Here is a 14,844-nt window from a genome sequence, read left to right as displayed (position 1 = left end):
AGTTTAATACTATATATCGAGTGATTGATTTCAGTCTGGTTTTTAACAGGGGATTGACATTCTCCTTTAGGCTTGATTATATCGAAAATATTAGTAATTTATTAAAAAAAAATTTTGTTAATATTTTGCATATATTTTAAAACCAAATTTAAATAAAAATAATATTTGATTGAAAAGAACTTCTGAACAAAGATTACACATATTTTCAATTTATACTGCGAAGAGATTTCATTACCCAAATCACAAGCTATCACACGGCAGGAAAATTGGTGGCCAAGTAGGTAGCCCTGTTTCTTGGTTTGCCTACTTACTGAGAGAGCTACCCGAAGCCATCCCATCTTACGCACGATGCAGCACGTGAAAACTTTGAGGAGACGGACGTTAGTGTAATGGCATACTTAAGCTTCCACTGGCCAGTCGTCAAGCTCAGGTTAAGGGCGAGAAAAAACAAATAGTTTAAAATTATAACATTTAGTTCAATATAGATTTGTGTGTTTTTTTTTTTGTTTAATATGAATAAAAATCAAATAATAAATGTATATATTAAATTTAGATAAAATTTTAAATCAAGAGATGAAAAATAAAAAAAAAACGAATCGAATTATATATATTTTTAGTTTTATATATCTTTTCAAATTTTATAAAATAAATATAATAATTTTATATCAAAATTTTTTTAAATATATTAAAATAATATATAAAATAAAAAAATTAAAATTGATAAATTGATAAATCAAATCAAATCAATAAAATTTGATTTTATTCTATTTAAATCGAATAAAAATTTGTTACGAATTTAAATCATATTTTAAAATTTTATAATATTATACAATATTTAAAAATAATCAAATCTAATCTAATTTGATCAATCAGAGCTATGTAATAACGTAACTCATCCTCTAAGGCAGCGTATGGCAGGTCGATCGTGTTCCCTAGAATGAGGAAAGGGACATTTGCTAGTGACTCATTAGAAAGGAGGGCATCCACCTTTTTTTGACTCTGCAAATCTCTCCTTATCGTAAGCATCAACCTACGTTAACAATTAAGATGAGCTTTCACTTTAGCAACAAGCAAAAACAACCAAATTGAACAATGAAGTAATCATCATTAATATGAACAAGTATATACAAGGATCTGGGTAAAAAGTTGCCATACTTGAAAATTACTCGCATGGAAGATAAAAGGAATTGATGGACATGATGTACCTAAAAGGAATGCAAATCAAACCATGATAGTCCTTCCAGACTCTACAAGCAATCTGATCGCCACCCAAATCAAGGGCCTTGAATTTGATCTTCCCTATGCCTCGATCCTCTGTTGTTGGGTACTACGATATGATAATTAAAATATGATATAAATGTAATACAAAAAAATACGAAAATGATACGATTTAAAATTTTAATAATAATTATATATAAATTTAATAAAACAAAAAATATATTTTATATTTTCGTATTGACATAAATTTTAATACATATGTTTTATATAAAATACGATATAAATATATAAATTTTAATATTTTATAAGTCGTATCAAAAGCTCTAGTGTAAGTTTGTAATAAGCACCAATCAGAAACATAACAAAAAAAATGTTTCCTTCTCAACTCAACTGTAGTCTGACAGGAATACGGGGCGAGAACAACAAAATCCTTCAGTTCTCTACTTGATATATTGAGAGAGCCACTTGAAGCCGTCGCCATATCCCATTTTGCAGACGATGCTGCACATGAAGACCTCAAGGGGTCAAACACTGGAGTCTGTAAGATTCACCTTGCCCTTGCCAGTGGTGAAATTGGTCAGCCCGAGATGATATCGAAGATCATCTTCTGAAGCTGCATAGGGAATATCAATCTTGTTACCTAAAAAGAGAAATGGAACATTGGCCAGCACCTCGTCCGAAAGGAGGGCATCTAACTCTCTTTGACTCTGCAAACCTCTCCTTTTCATAGGCATCAACCAGCTCACCAGATCAAATAGAGTTTGCAGCATTGCCATTTCACATATAATGCCTTCTAAAGGAGTTGCGAAATCAGCAAAAAAAGATGATCAGAAGCTTAGTCATTACATTATTATTAGGAGTTATCAAATGCTAGGTCCAATGATTAACTTGAAATCGGAGAAGGATTTAAGAAAACATTGTGTAAAACCAAGGATAATTTCTTTTCTTCAGAAAAATTACAACAAGGTATGCATGCTAATGCAAACTAGTTTCTACTATGCTGATCATGAATGGAAGTATAATTTTGAGATGGCTCCTCTTCTAAACTACTTTGCCAAAGTTGAGATAGATGTACGGAAAGCTACTATAGAACACCTCCCAGGAAATAAAAGAAAAGGTGCTATCAGCGAACTTCCATTGTTGATATCTGCCTCCCATGAATCAGTTAAACATAAGGATAGTTCATCTGGGATTATGAAGGCAGAAACCGAAATATATCCAAGTATGTTACTTGGAAAAAGGTTCAAGCAAAACAAAGTAGATAAGAAAACAAAGTTTTGCTTGGAAACACTGAACCAACTCTATCAAGGGTTCATATTTGATGCACTGTTAGATGCTATATACAGTGAATCACACAATAACAAAGGTGTGATTGGTTCGGTGTGTATAGATGCTACACACCTATAATGCATCAAATAAAACTTTCCATCATTTATGAGCATTGACACCAAAAATCCCGAAATAAAAGGGAAAAAATCTTTAAAAATTGAGTCAGTAACTCGAAGATGAGCAAAAACTGAGAAAAGAAAAGAAGCAAATCTAAATCTGTCATTGATAAGCTTTGAAGCCAAATCATTGTTCTTACCAGTCAAATACAATAAGCAGACAAAAAACACTCAGTTTAGAGAAGATAATATCTATGTTTGATAACTATTGCAAAACATCTAATGGCATTTGCATTGAACAGGAATGAACAAAAACTAGAGAAATTCATAGCTCTCATTAGCCACCCACCAGTCCACCAATAGGCATCAATAAGCAGATTCAATCACATAAAGACATATAAATCAAGGAGAAGATGAAGATTATACTCAAAAATAAATCAGAAGAAAAAGAAAAACACTAGACCTTAGCATAGTAATCTTTCCAGACACGGCAAGCGATCTAGTGACCACCCAAATCGAAAGCTTTGAACTTGATTTTGCCTATACTCAGTTCCTCAGATGTTGGGTACTGGGTTGGTTGATGTTGAACTAATCTCTACAAGATACAATTATAAATCATCAATCTCTGCAATACCCAGAAACAAAAAGTGGGAATCTTTAATATACCTCATCTTTCAACATGTGAAGAAGGGTGGTCTTGCCAGCATTGTCAAGTCCCAAAAACAGAATCTTAGCCTCTTTTTGCCATCAACCCAAAGATACAAGAACCCCATAAAACCAATCCAATAAAAACATGGCTTGTTCAGTAGTATGGGACTTGAGTGAATCTAGAGGAATCTGGGAGAGACAGAAAGATGCAAGACCAGATCTTTTTCTCTTGATTATAATGGCAGATCCAACTTTTGGGATCCAAAGGGAAAAGGAGAAACAAAAATACGCCTTTTATTGTCTCATAAATGTGTGTTTATTTCCTTGGATTTTGGTCAAACAAACATAACTTTGACTAAAAAAAAAAAAAAAAGAGGCAGAAACCCACTTAATCATATAGAGATGTAGATGGTTTGGATGGAATACAATTCGATTTAATTTTTTGAATAATACGTAAAATTATAAATTTTTAAAATGAAATTTAAATTTCAATTAAATTTTTATATAATTTAATTTAAATAACATTTTATCCATTTAATTTGTTGATGTTTTAGATTTAATTATTTATTTTTTATCTATTATATTTTAATATAATTTTTAATATATTTAAATAAATTCAAATATAAAATATTTATTTTTATTTTACAAAAATTTAAAATATAAATTAATAAAATATAATTTTCAATTAATTTTTTTAATTTAAAATTTGAATTAAATATATATTTAATATTTAAATTTAATTTAAATTGAATAAAAAAATTTAAATTAAATTAAATTAAATATCACGATTTCGTAACTATTTTTTATGTTTTTCGTTTTTTTTCACCTTTGCAACCGAAAAAAACAAATTGGGGGCATTTTCGTCATCAAGTATCAAGAATTAGGGTTCAAACTTCCCCTAATAAAAGGCCCAAGCTTTTCTTTTTTGTATCTCTCCTCCATCCAAAAACCCTAGTCAGAGCTGCAGCTTCTCGTTGGCTTCAGGTTAGCTTCTAACTCGAACTCGATCAAACTTCTGTCGAAAAGGAAGTCATTTCTTCAGAAAATCAAATTAACACTGTTTTGTGGATTTGGGGTGAGCAGAGATGGCAAAGTCAAAGAATCACACTGCTCACAACCAATCTTACAAGGCTCACAAGAATGGCATCAAGAAACCCAAGAGGCACCGTCACGCTTCTACCAAAGGGGTATCCTTTGTTCTCTTCTAGTCGATTTTTTAGTCAATTTTTATGCTTTTTATTTTTTTTTTATGAAAATGCTTTTTTTTTTTTACTTGTGGGTATGTATAGATGGATCCAAAGTTCTTGAGGAACCAGAGGTATGCAAGGAAGCACAACAAGAAGAGCGGAGAGTCTGCCACTGAAGAAGAGTAAATTTTACTGGAAAAAGCAAATCTAGCCATCTTTAGTGTTTTCTAATTGGGGCTTTTTTGTAATAGAATTTGGTGTTTATTTACTATCTTCTCAGCTTTAGTTGAATTGTTTTTATGGGGTTGTTGATTATCTTTGTTAGAAGAGATTTGAAGCTGTGAGCTTATTCATATCAAGAACCTACTTTGAGTTATTTTCTGTTCCGTCTTTTTCTTGAGTCCAGCACTTTATCAACATTTGGTGGCATATTCTGTTCAAGTATTAGTTTAAGTAATTTGGCATGGAAATTTTGGATTTTCAAGCTGTGGATGTTGCCTGCATGGTTGACATGGGGGAGATTTTATGATTTTCATTTTGAAATTGGAGGATTCATGGTTGTTGCTTTGCGCTAGGTCTTGTGCATTATGATCTAGTAGAAAATCCAGAAAGAAATCCTGGAATTGTTGTTGATTACTGGCACAGTATCAGTTTTTTTTTTTTTTTTTGGGGGTACTAGTCGTAGGCCATGAATCACAATTCACAACACTTGCTATTGAAGCTGGTCTGGACAGATCCTTTAAACAATGCTTATGGATTTTACAGTTTCTTTTGAGTGGTCAGAATTTATATTTTTAGCAACACTAATTAGAATTGTGAATCTTATTTGTTTATGGTATGCTTGCATGCAAGAGTTTAGAATTTGGGTAGGGGATTCTATATTTAAAATTTGATTACAGTTTTGCCTTGGGATCTTGAATGAGGATTTCTATAGAGAACTTGGGTATACGTAGTAAACTTGACAGTTCGTGTATTTATATTGTGTAAAATATTAAAATTCATTTATTCATGCTGCGTTTTATAGTAAAATTATATGTCATAATTTATATCAACATGAAATCATAAATTTTTTTTTATTATGTTAAATCAATATAAAGTTATTATTAATATTTTAAACTGTCAATTTTGTGTTTTATTTTAGTATTGCATTTGTATCATATCATCGGACCTCCAACTTCTTTTAAATTGCCAACCCATTGTTTTGTTATAATTTAGGCAACTCCTTGTGGGGGAGAATTTGGATGGTTGTTGCTCTATTTTGGATAAGCCATGGATTTGCCTTGTGGTCTTGAATGATAATCTGTATAGGGAACTTGGATTTAAGTTACTTGTTCTGAGTTCTGACTGTTTCCTAGATTCTGTGATCGATTTCCCGCAGCAGATTTAGATGCTCATTTATAGCCACTCTTGGCATCATATTTGTACAGTTATTCTCGTGGTAGGGACAATTTTCAACGTAGTTTTCTTTAAACTACTTTGGAATGAAAACAAAATTTAAATCCTCAATTATTTCCACAAAGGTCAAGTAATACAAACTTTCAAAATGAAAATAAATTATCAGCAGCAGGGTTATCTCTGCATTACATTTGACAACAACTTGACAAACAACGAAACTAAGCCGCAAAAGACTTGAGTCACAACTATCACCAACACGAGTAAATTCCTCCCGGAAGTTTCCTCTCGTAGGAAGGCTGTTGTGCTGACTTGTAAGAAACGTGTTTCCTTGATGCTTGAAAATTGTATGCTTTTTTTATAGTGTCGAGAAGCTTAGACTGCAACTGGTTCACTTACCGGACTACTTGAAGCAGGGGCTTTAACCTGGTTATGAAAAAAAAGATTGGATGGGAAAAAATATCTTGTCATGAGCTTGAAGAAATTACATGCAATCATATGGTGTTGGATGATCTTAAAATGCCAAATGCAAAGATCAGAAGCTCACTTTTGCTGATTTAAATAGTTCATCAAGAACTTCAGACAGTGTTGGATGTGCGTGAACTGCAAATTTTATGTCCTGCATGATGAAAGTAAAGAGTCATAACTACAAATTCATATAGCTAAAAAGACTGGGTTTTCATGTTAGAAAGTGAATCATAAACATTTTGGTTTTTGCACAAAAGGCACACCTGGATACGTGTCCCTAAAGCTATGGCATTTGATGCCTCGTGGATGAGGTCTGCTGCATGCAAGCCAAATATGTGAACTCCGAGAATCTCTCCATTGTCAGGTCTGTATATCAACTGCACGAAAAGAACAAGGGAAAACTTGGCAACTACACCAACAGACATGGAAAATGTTCAAAAGAGAATAAAAGCAAACAGAAGAATAAGAAACCATAGTCCTTCATTGTTCGATTATGCTCTATCACAGAAGTTAAAACTTCTTTCCTTGATATTCTTATTTTATGAGATCAGCACTTTATGAGAGATGACATAAGTCTCAATTAGTTATCCTTTTAGAATTTGATAAATTATGTATCAAGCATTTTTAGAAAATCGGGAAACCAACTTTTCTACAATGGAGAACCACATGGAAGAAAAGAAAACAATTCATTTCTCTTTTTGTTATATCTTTGTCAAGTTTATTGATTTAGTTTCCATAGGAGATAAGAGTCAAGTAAAATACCTTAGCAAGTCCCTCCCCTTCATTTTCTGCCAGTGCCTTTGTGTTAGCCTTGAAACTTGTTTTGGCAATTCCTACTTCAAATCCTTCCTTCTCACCTTTCTCTCTTGCTTGAGGCTGTGTGAAGTTAGAGCAATGTCAAAATTTAGATAACACCATAAGAAGAGCTTCTTAGGTAATAAAAAAATAAAATAAAATAAATGGCAAGAATATAAGGCTACATGGAAAATTTTATATACCAATTTAAACTTAATAATAAATAAAAAGTCGAGGGTTTGTAGGTCAGTATTCACCTCTGTCAACCCAACCATGCTTATTTCAGGGTGAGTGAAGCAGGCTGCAGGGATGCTAAGGTGATTAAGCACGTGATCTCTTCCAGTGACTTGTTCAACCACTGCATCAAGATATTTAAGCAAAAGATGAAATTGCTCTAAATGAAAACATCAGTTATGAATTAGCAAAGAATAAGTTAGCTGGCACTTACCTGAAATTCCTTGTGCACTTGCTGCATGTGCAAGCATCATTTTACCACTTGCATCACCAATGCAGTATAAGTGAGGAACCTAGTATTCAAACTTAAGATTAATGTTTGTTGAAAGTCATATGGGGAAATTCATAGTCATACAAAGTTTGAAACTAACCAGATTGCCATTTGCATCAATTACTCGCATTCTTTCATCAACGGGAACAAAACCCCTTTGTGTTACTACATTAATCTGAAAAAAAGGAATACACTAGTTTTAATCCATTTCCTTTTAGTGGACAATTCCACAAAATCCTAAAGCATTCATCAAGAAGACATACATTCTCCAAACCGAGACCATTAGTGAATGGAGCCCTTCCAGTTGCAATTAAGGCTGCATCTACCTGGAGCAAAATTAAAAAAAAAGTTACTTTAACAGATACCATTGACCAGGATGAAGCATATGGAAGAGAAGAAAGGATCTAGATTTGACATCAGGAAACGAATCATAAACCAGGAATTTTAGTACATGATGACATTGTCTACAAAGGAAATATGCTGCCATAACTATTAAAACAGAACAGGCAGATTCTGAGAATTTCCTTAAAAAAGAACATAAAGCACATACCTCCAAGGTGTCTTTTGGTTCCTTTGTCTTGGCATCAGTAAGTTCAATAATTACTGGTTTCCGATCCCTTGCAGGAGTGATCTGTAAACAACACCAAGGATACTCAATAACCTTATACCGAACAGCCATCCAGAATGCACACAGATCTAAACAATAAATTACCTTGGTTGCAAACACTCCAGTATGATAGTCAATTTTCCTTGGATTGATCAGCACCCTTTGGGCCAACTTACCAATTTCAGGATCAAACCCAGGCATAAGTTGATCTAGAGCTTCAATAAAAGTGACCTGCATAAACCTTGTGTATAAACTTTGTTGCCTTGGGATAAACAATTAAGGACATTTAAATTACACTATAACTTAGGAATTAGAATAAAACATAAAAAAAAGAGGCTAGTATCCAGTGTAATCAACACAAAGAGAATTCAGTGACTGACTTCTATCCTGTCGGTAATTTGTTAATGCATGAATGGATCAAAGAGATTATATCTATATCCATATATGGGCATGCTTTCAATGGTCTAAGTTAGTTTGCAGTTATTTTGCCTACAATAGCAGTCAGACCAAGAGATGAGATCCTTCCAGCAGCTTTGCGGCTTGAATAACAGCATAGGTTAATCCTAGAGTTGACAAGCATAATTTCAATGAAAGCTTGACATAAAGTGCTTATATATTTCAGGTGAAAACAGATAAGAGTAAAATTTATAATGTGAAAAAGATTCATTTACAGTCATTTAATCCTTAAAGCGAGATCCCTACATTCATTTCATAAAAGAAACATACAGAGATTAAAAAAGCAATAGAAAAGAAAAGAACAAGGTGTCACCTCACTGCCAAGAGCAGTGTATACATCACTGAATTCAAGACCAATATAACCACTTCCTACAATCGCAATCCAATCAGGAACAAACTCCAATTTCAGGGCATGGTCACTAGTAATAACAGTCTTCCCTGCACGTTATTACTTAATGATTAGAAAAATCCTAGAACAGTAACAACTCTCATGCGTCCTTCTATAAATGCTAAAGTTCAAAGTTATTCTCTTAAAGCAAATTTTCTCGGGTTGTTGGTTGATAAATTCCAGTTATTTGTTTAATAAAATCTAACCATGTGATAAATTCCCATAAAATCTATAGAAGACTTTGAGATTTCTAGTTTTCAAACCACATCATCTATATGTAGCAGACACAAATTTCCTTTGGTTAAACTGCACTTGAAAATTGTTATCCAAACTTTATATCCACATTTCACTTGGTTGAACTGATGCATATGTCCTTACATAACATATGACCATCCATAAGTCTCATGCAAGTTGCCCCAGCCAGGGAGAAAAAGGTAAAAAAAGGACGAAGGCAAACAATGCAAGGAGTACCATCGTGGTAATGCTATCAAATGCATATGTAGTCTTAAACACCCAGATTAGTTTTGATCAATCTTGAATGAAAAAGTTAGACTGCCAATACATATTAAAGAAAACGGAAATGAAAATAATTCATACCATCAACTTCAATGCCCTTGGGAACAAAAGGGACGGAACCAGTAGCAATGATTATATCTTTTGCAGTTACTATGCTGTCAGGAAAACCAACCTTCCCATATTTCACTTTTTGAGGGCCCTGAATACGCATGCAAAAAGTAAGGACACTTGAGAATTTAGAAAACCACAGAATATGCATTTTGTTACAGGACATATATTAGGCTTACCAAAATAGTGCCAACACCAGTTAATATGTCTACTCCAAGTGCCTTCATTGAGTTAGTCAAATTGCTTCGAATTTTTGAAGCAAGATTATTTGCATGGTCAGCAACTCCTTGTCGGTCGTATCCAGCAACAGAAACCTAACACATGTAACATGTAGAACAGCACAAAAGGAAATGATTGGGGGTTACAGGCTGTGAAAGGATTCAGTTAACTCATATGATGATACATACAGACCACAGTTCATCACAATGAAATTTAAGAGAATTTATAAACATGGGAGCTTGTTGGTCAGCAGCACAAATACATATTAGTCATTTACTTACGTCAACACAAGATGAACTGCCTCAGCCTAAGTCTCAAACAACCAACCATAACAATTCAATCCTATTACCTGCAAACCCAAAGCCTTCATGTGATGCTCACTCTGAAGTTCACGCATCCTACCACTAACAGCCAAGAGAGCTTTCGAAGGAACACAACCTCTGTTCACACACGTTCCTCCCACCACATCGCCTTCAATAATAGCCGTTTTCAAGCCCTGCAAATACAAAGCAAAACAAGCAAATTGAAAACCCATTTCACACATCGATCACAAGCCTTATATTACTACACAATAATCACACTCAAAACAAATCGAATTATAAATATTAATTGCATGAAAATTCGCGAAAAACAATAAATCCACCATCAATGCTCCATTGGTCTTCACTTAAAGCAGGTAAAACAAAGATTAACTAATAAAAGTTATAGAGGTTTCTTTTGATTAAACAAAGATTAATAACTGAAGGAACTCACAATAAGTTTCAGCTAAAAATAAAGATAAATAGCATCAAATTTAAGTGAAAACATATAAAAAGGATGAAAGTACCTTCTCAACAGCATGCAACGCAGCTCCATGGCCACCGACGCCAGCACCGATGATAATCAAATCATAATTGAACGATTTTAGAGGAGTTCCGTTGTTTCCAGCGGAAGCAACGATTTTCTTCGAATGTCCACGACTGGAGATGCGAACTCGGCTAGAACACGACTGAGTCAAATTGGAGAACCCGAATGCTTCCCTCCTGAGTCCACAGAAGCGAAGATTTATCGGCTTGGAGAGAGCAAAGGAAGGAGAATGAGAATCGAAGGCGTAATTTGATCTAGGAACTGTCGTAGCTTGAGATAAAGTAGAATGCATCTTTTTTCTGTTTGGCAAACAAGAAAATGGGAGAGAAAGAGAGAGAGAAGGAGTTTCTATTTTAAGCGATGGAGAGATCTGAGTTATAGAGAGTGAGGGGAAAAGAGCGTGCTTTGCTTTGGTAAGTCCGTTGGAGAGGAGTGAGGGGGTAGCGGAGTTATCAAGGTCAGCGCTGATAAACCACCACTTTTTTTGTTGGCTTTTTTTAACTTTTGTCTTTCCCATGAATCATGTATTAGCAGTAAGGTATTATTTTGAATAAAATTTGAATTTAATTTAATTATTATTAAATTTAAATTTGAGTAATTTAATTTATTAAATGAATTAAATTTGAGTAGTTTAATATCTTTTTTAAATAATTTGTGAATTTAATTAAATTTTTTAAATTTTAATATATCTTTATTATTTTAATTAAAATTATTTATATATATATATCAATCCAAATTTAAACATATAATTAAAAATAAAGTTAAGTATGAGAATCAAATATATTCATTAAATAAGTTTAATTAAGCATGCTTAAATATTTTGATTTTGATTTTTAGTAGAATTTAAACTTAAAAAATTAAAATTTAATTAAGCTTAGTCTAAATTTTGAGTAACAAATTTTGAGTCGAGTTCGAATTTCTCATTATATCGATTTAATTCGACTCAATTATAACCTTATCTTGTTTCATGCTTTGCTTTCTTTCTTTTTTTTAGTTAAAGATAATCCTATTAAGTTTACCAAAAGATTTATTTTTTATTTGAAAGACTGAAAAATGTTATTGATAGTAATAATTTTGATTTTGATGATATGATGCCTTAAAAATAAATTGGGATTTGATAATAAAAAAAATATGAAAAGAAAATGTAGGATTATTTACATCAAAATTAATTCTATGATCCTAACTAACATGTAATAGTAATTAGTATTTGATTATAGTTAACAGGTTATAATAATTAACAATAATAACGAGAATAAAATTGTTGATATGACTAATGTCACAAATTATAACAATGATTGTAATTAATAATAAATTAATAATTTATGATGATTTGTGATAATTTTAAAGATCGATTTATAATTTATATTTAAAGATAATTTACAATAATTTTTAATTACAATATTTGAATAATAACATATTTTATAATTATTTATGAATTGACATATTTTTAACATTAATTTATAAATTTATAAAATATTTGACAAAACGATGATTCTTAAAATATTTTGAAGAAAATAAATGAGAGTTGTTATATATATATATATTTATATTTAGCGTGAATGATAAAAATAAATAAAAAAATTATAGATAAAATTGTGCCTGTGTGTATTTTTTTTAAGTAGATGAAATTGTACTTAAATAAAAAAAAGTGTTTTTTATATTTTAAATAATTAGATTTAGAGGGAAAGTAATGTAGTAAATTTATTTATTTTTCTTTTACTCCACTTATCAAACTAGGAAAAATTAAATATATATATATATATATTTTTCTTTCACTCAATTCTTTCCTTTCTATCAAACATAATGTTATATTTGAAATTGTAACTACTTTACTGAAAAATAAACGATTGGTAAATTTTAGATTTTTTTTTTTGGCTTGAATTGTGACTAAAAGTTCAATAAATTTAAAATTATTAGTGAAATATAATGCATAATCTAATAGTTTATTGCAATGAGAGGCTTTGTGAGGGAGGTTAATTTGATTGGTTTAATTAATTTCAAATCAAATTATTTTAAAATTAAATTAATCAAATTATATTATATTATTTTTATTAATTGAATTGAATATATTAATTTAAAAAATTAATCGATTGAATTAAATTCATTATGTTTGTTTAATTTTTTCAATTAATGAATAATAAATATATTTAGATTAAATTATATTTTAAACTCTTAAATTTTTATATTAAATTAAATAAAAATCATCTAACAAAATATTAAAATACCAAAATATTAAGTTAAAAACTATAAAAAATTTTAAAATAGAATAATTTATTTTATATATTTGTAGTTTTATGTTTGACTTGTATTATATTTTAGTTGATTTGATTTTCAAATCAAATTAATCAACAATCAAAATTTTTTTAAAATTATTTTTAATAATCAATCAAAATTAATTCGATGATTGATTGATTAATTAAATTAAATTAAATTAATCTTAAAGTCGAATTTTGAACCATCCTAAACCTGATGCGCTTATCTTACCCACAAATTCTCAATAAAATGGTAGCTGCTATGCCATTCACAATGTTCCAACGAGCAACAAGAAACCTTTATATTTTTCTATTTTGTATGATATTACTGTTAAGATATGAACAGTTTTTGTTTTATTAGGGGTGAGAACAAATTAAAAAGAAAAATTGTTATGAAATTATAGTATTCAGTTTGACTTGAATTAGTTATTTTCTTATTAAGTTCGGATCAAATTCGAATATTAAATACATATATTAAATTTAGATTGAATTTTGGATTATAATGTAAAAAATAAAAAAGACTAAAACTAATCGAATTATATATTTTTATTAGTTTTTATATATTTTTTAAATTTTTATAAAATAAAATAATTACTTTATTTATTTAAATATATTAAAATTTATATTAAAATAATATATAAAAATTTAAATTTTAAAATTAAAAAATAATGAACTGAACTAAATCGAACCTATAAAATTTGATTTGGATTAAATCAATTTTTAAAAAAATTTGGTTTGTATTTGAATTGGATTTTATAAATTTATAACATCATGTATTATCTAAAAAATCAAACAAAATCTTATACAATCCAAATTGCTTTCGCTCCTACATTATGTCACTTCCATCATTACATTTTTTTTAATTATTAGTTCATAAGCTCTTATGTAAGTCATATAATCCTTAGCAATCATTTATAGACTTAGTAATTTTATATGTGATATGAAAATGATACGAAAAAAATTATATATATATTTAAAATATATATTTCGTGTTTATTTATGTCGATATAAATTTTAACATAATATAATTCATGTTTTATACGTGTTGATATATCTAAACACGTGAAATGACATGAATTATATGTTTAATTTAATATTTTCATACGAATATACGTTTAACATATTTAACATGTTTAACACATTTTTTATATTTATTTAATTTAATATAAACATTATTTTAATTTTTAATCTTTTAATTATGATATTTAATTATCTATTTAATATCATATAAAATTTATTTTAAACATTTAATTATGATACTTATTTAATAATTATTATAAAATTATTTTTTATATTAATAATAAAAATACAATATAAATATTAATATTAATCCTATACATTATTATTTTATTCTTTAATTTTGAATAATTTATTATTTTAAATTTGATACTAAAAATTAATATAATTATGTAATATATATTAAATACATATTAAACGAGTATTAAATTTTTTATTTTTTAATATGTAAGTATTTTTTTTATATTATTAATATTTCAAGTTGTTGTAAATGTTGAATAGTCTATAATTATATATTATTTTAGTTTTGTTGTTGTATATATTTGTTTTAATTGTGTCTATTTATATATATTTATATTAGTCATATTTATTTGTATATATTTATGTTATTTATATTTATTCATATCGTATTTAAACAGATTTATTGTATACAAATTAATTATATTGAATCGTATCTAATATATATAATAAATATATTATATTTATATTTAAAATTTAAATACGTTTTATAATTCATGTCATATTTATATTTTAATAATTTGTATTATTACACATGATATTATATGACATAAAAATATGTATTATAAAGTCTAATCATTTATAATCAATTAGGTATAT

At 29.4% G+C, this 14,844-nt stretch overlaps 2 protein-coding genes, 1 non-coding gene and 1 pseudogene across 4 annotated transcripts; 1 reads left to right on the top strand and 3 right to left on the bottom strand.

Moving 5' to 3' along the window:
• Positions 1-1,500: 1,500 nt before the first annotated feature.
• On the bottom strand, positions 1,501-3,586 carry LOC111279278 (small COPII coat GTPase SAR1A-like; annotated as a pseudogene). Its single transcript, XR_016334881.1, has 3 exons — positions 3,270-3,586; positions 3,067-3,198; positions 1,501-2,052 (listed from the first exon to the last, which is right to left on the bottom strand). The product of XR_016334881.1 is annotated as a small COPII coat GTPase SAR1A-like (transcript).
• Positions 2,286-2,411, bottom strand: LOC149510813 (small nucleolar RNA snoR83). The gene has a single exon (XR_016334888.1). It is a non-coding gene; the product is annotated as a small nucleolar RNA snoR83 (small nucleolar RNA).
• Positions 3,587-4,094: 508 nt separating the features above from the next.
• LOC111279672 (large ribosomal subunit protein eL29z-like) lies at positions 4,095-4,814 on the top strand. Its single transcript, XM_022866654.2, has 3 exons — positions 4,095-4,235; positions 4,335-4,438; positions 4,541-4,814. The coding sequence occupies exons 2-3, from the start codon at positions 4,337-4,339 to the stop codon at positions 4,622-4,624; spliced, it is 186 nt and encodes a 61-aa protein (XP_022722389.1). The 5' UTR covers positions 4,095-4,235; positions 4,335-4,336; the 3' UTR covers positions 4,625-4,814.
• Positions 4,815-5,920: 1,106 nt separating this feature from the next.
• On the bottom strand, positions 5,921-11,210 carry LOC111280077 (dihydrolipoyl dehydrogenase 2, chloroplastic-like). The gene is made up of 15 exons (XM_022867231.2): positions 10,719-11,210; positions 10,242-10,388; positions 9,853-9,987; positions 9,647-9,764; positions 8,975-9,099; positions 8,311-8,436; positions 8,149-8,229; positions 7,862-7,924; positions 7,699-7,773; positions 7,542-7,620; positions 7,351-7,451; positions 7,061-7,174; positions 6,562-6,675; positions 6,378-6,449; positions 5,921-6,256 (listed from the first exon to the last, which is right to left on the bottom strand). Exons 1-15 carry the CDS (start codon positions 11,028-11,030, stop codon positions 6,206-6,208), a joined length of 1,713 nt encoding a protein of 570 aa, XP_022722966.2. The 5' UTR covers positions 11,031-11,210; the 3' UTR covers positions 5,921-6,205.
• Between the last annotated feature and the right edge of the window lie 3,634 nt (positions 11,211-14,844).

This window comes from Durio zibethinus, chromosome 27 (assembly GCF_047325235.1).
Source record: "Durio zibethinus cultivar Kanyao isolate XHJ-2024 chromosome 27, ASM4732523v1, whole genome shotgun sequence".
Taxonomy (NCBI): Eukaryota; Viridiplantae; Streptophyta; class Magnoliopsida; order Malvales; family Malvaceae; genus Durio; species Durio zibethinus.
The sequence above is the reverse complement of the archived record's forward strand: the minus strand, read 5'-3'. Positions and strand labels throughout refer to the sequence as shown.

Excerpts from the sequence above, each read along its gene's own strand:
- LOC111279672 (XM_022866654.2), top strand. The coding sequence starts at position 4,337 with ATGGCAAAGTCAAAGAATCACACTGCTCACAACCAATCTTACAAGGCT. Across the intron at positions 4,439-4,540 it reads GTCACGCTTCTACCAAAGGG|ATGGATCCAAAGTTCTTGAG; the intron begins GTATCCTTTGTT and ends GGGTATGTATAG.
- LOC111280077 (XM_022867231.2), bottom strand. The coding sequence starts at position 11,030 with ATGCATTCTACTTTATCTCAAGCTACGACAGTTCCTAGATCAAATTAC. Across the intron at positions 7,774-7,861 it reads ATGGTCTCGGTTTGGAGAAT|ATTAATGTAGTAACACAAAG; the intron begins GTATGTCTTCTT and ends CCTTTTTTTCAG. Across the intron at positions 7,175-7,350 it reads GCATGGTTGGGTTGACAGAG|CCTCAAGCAAGAGAGAAAGG; the intron begins GTGAATACTGAC and ends AACTTCACACAG.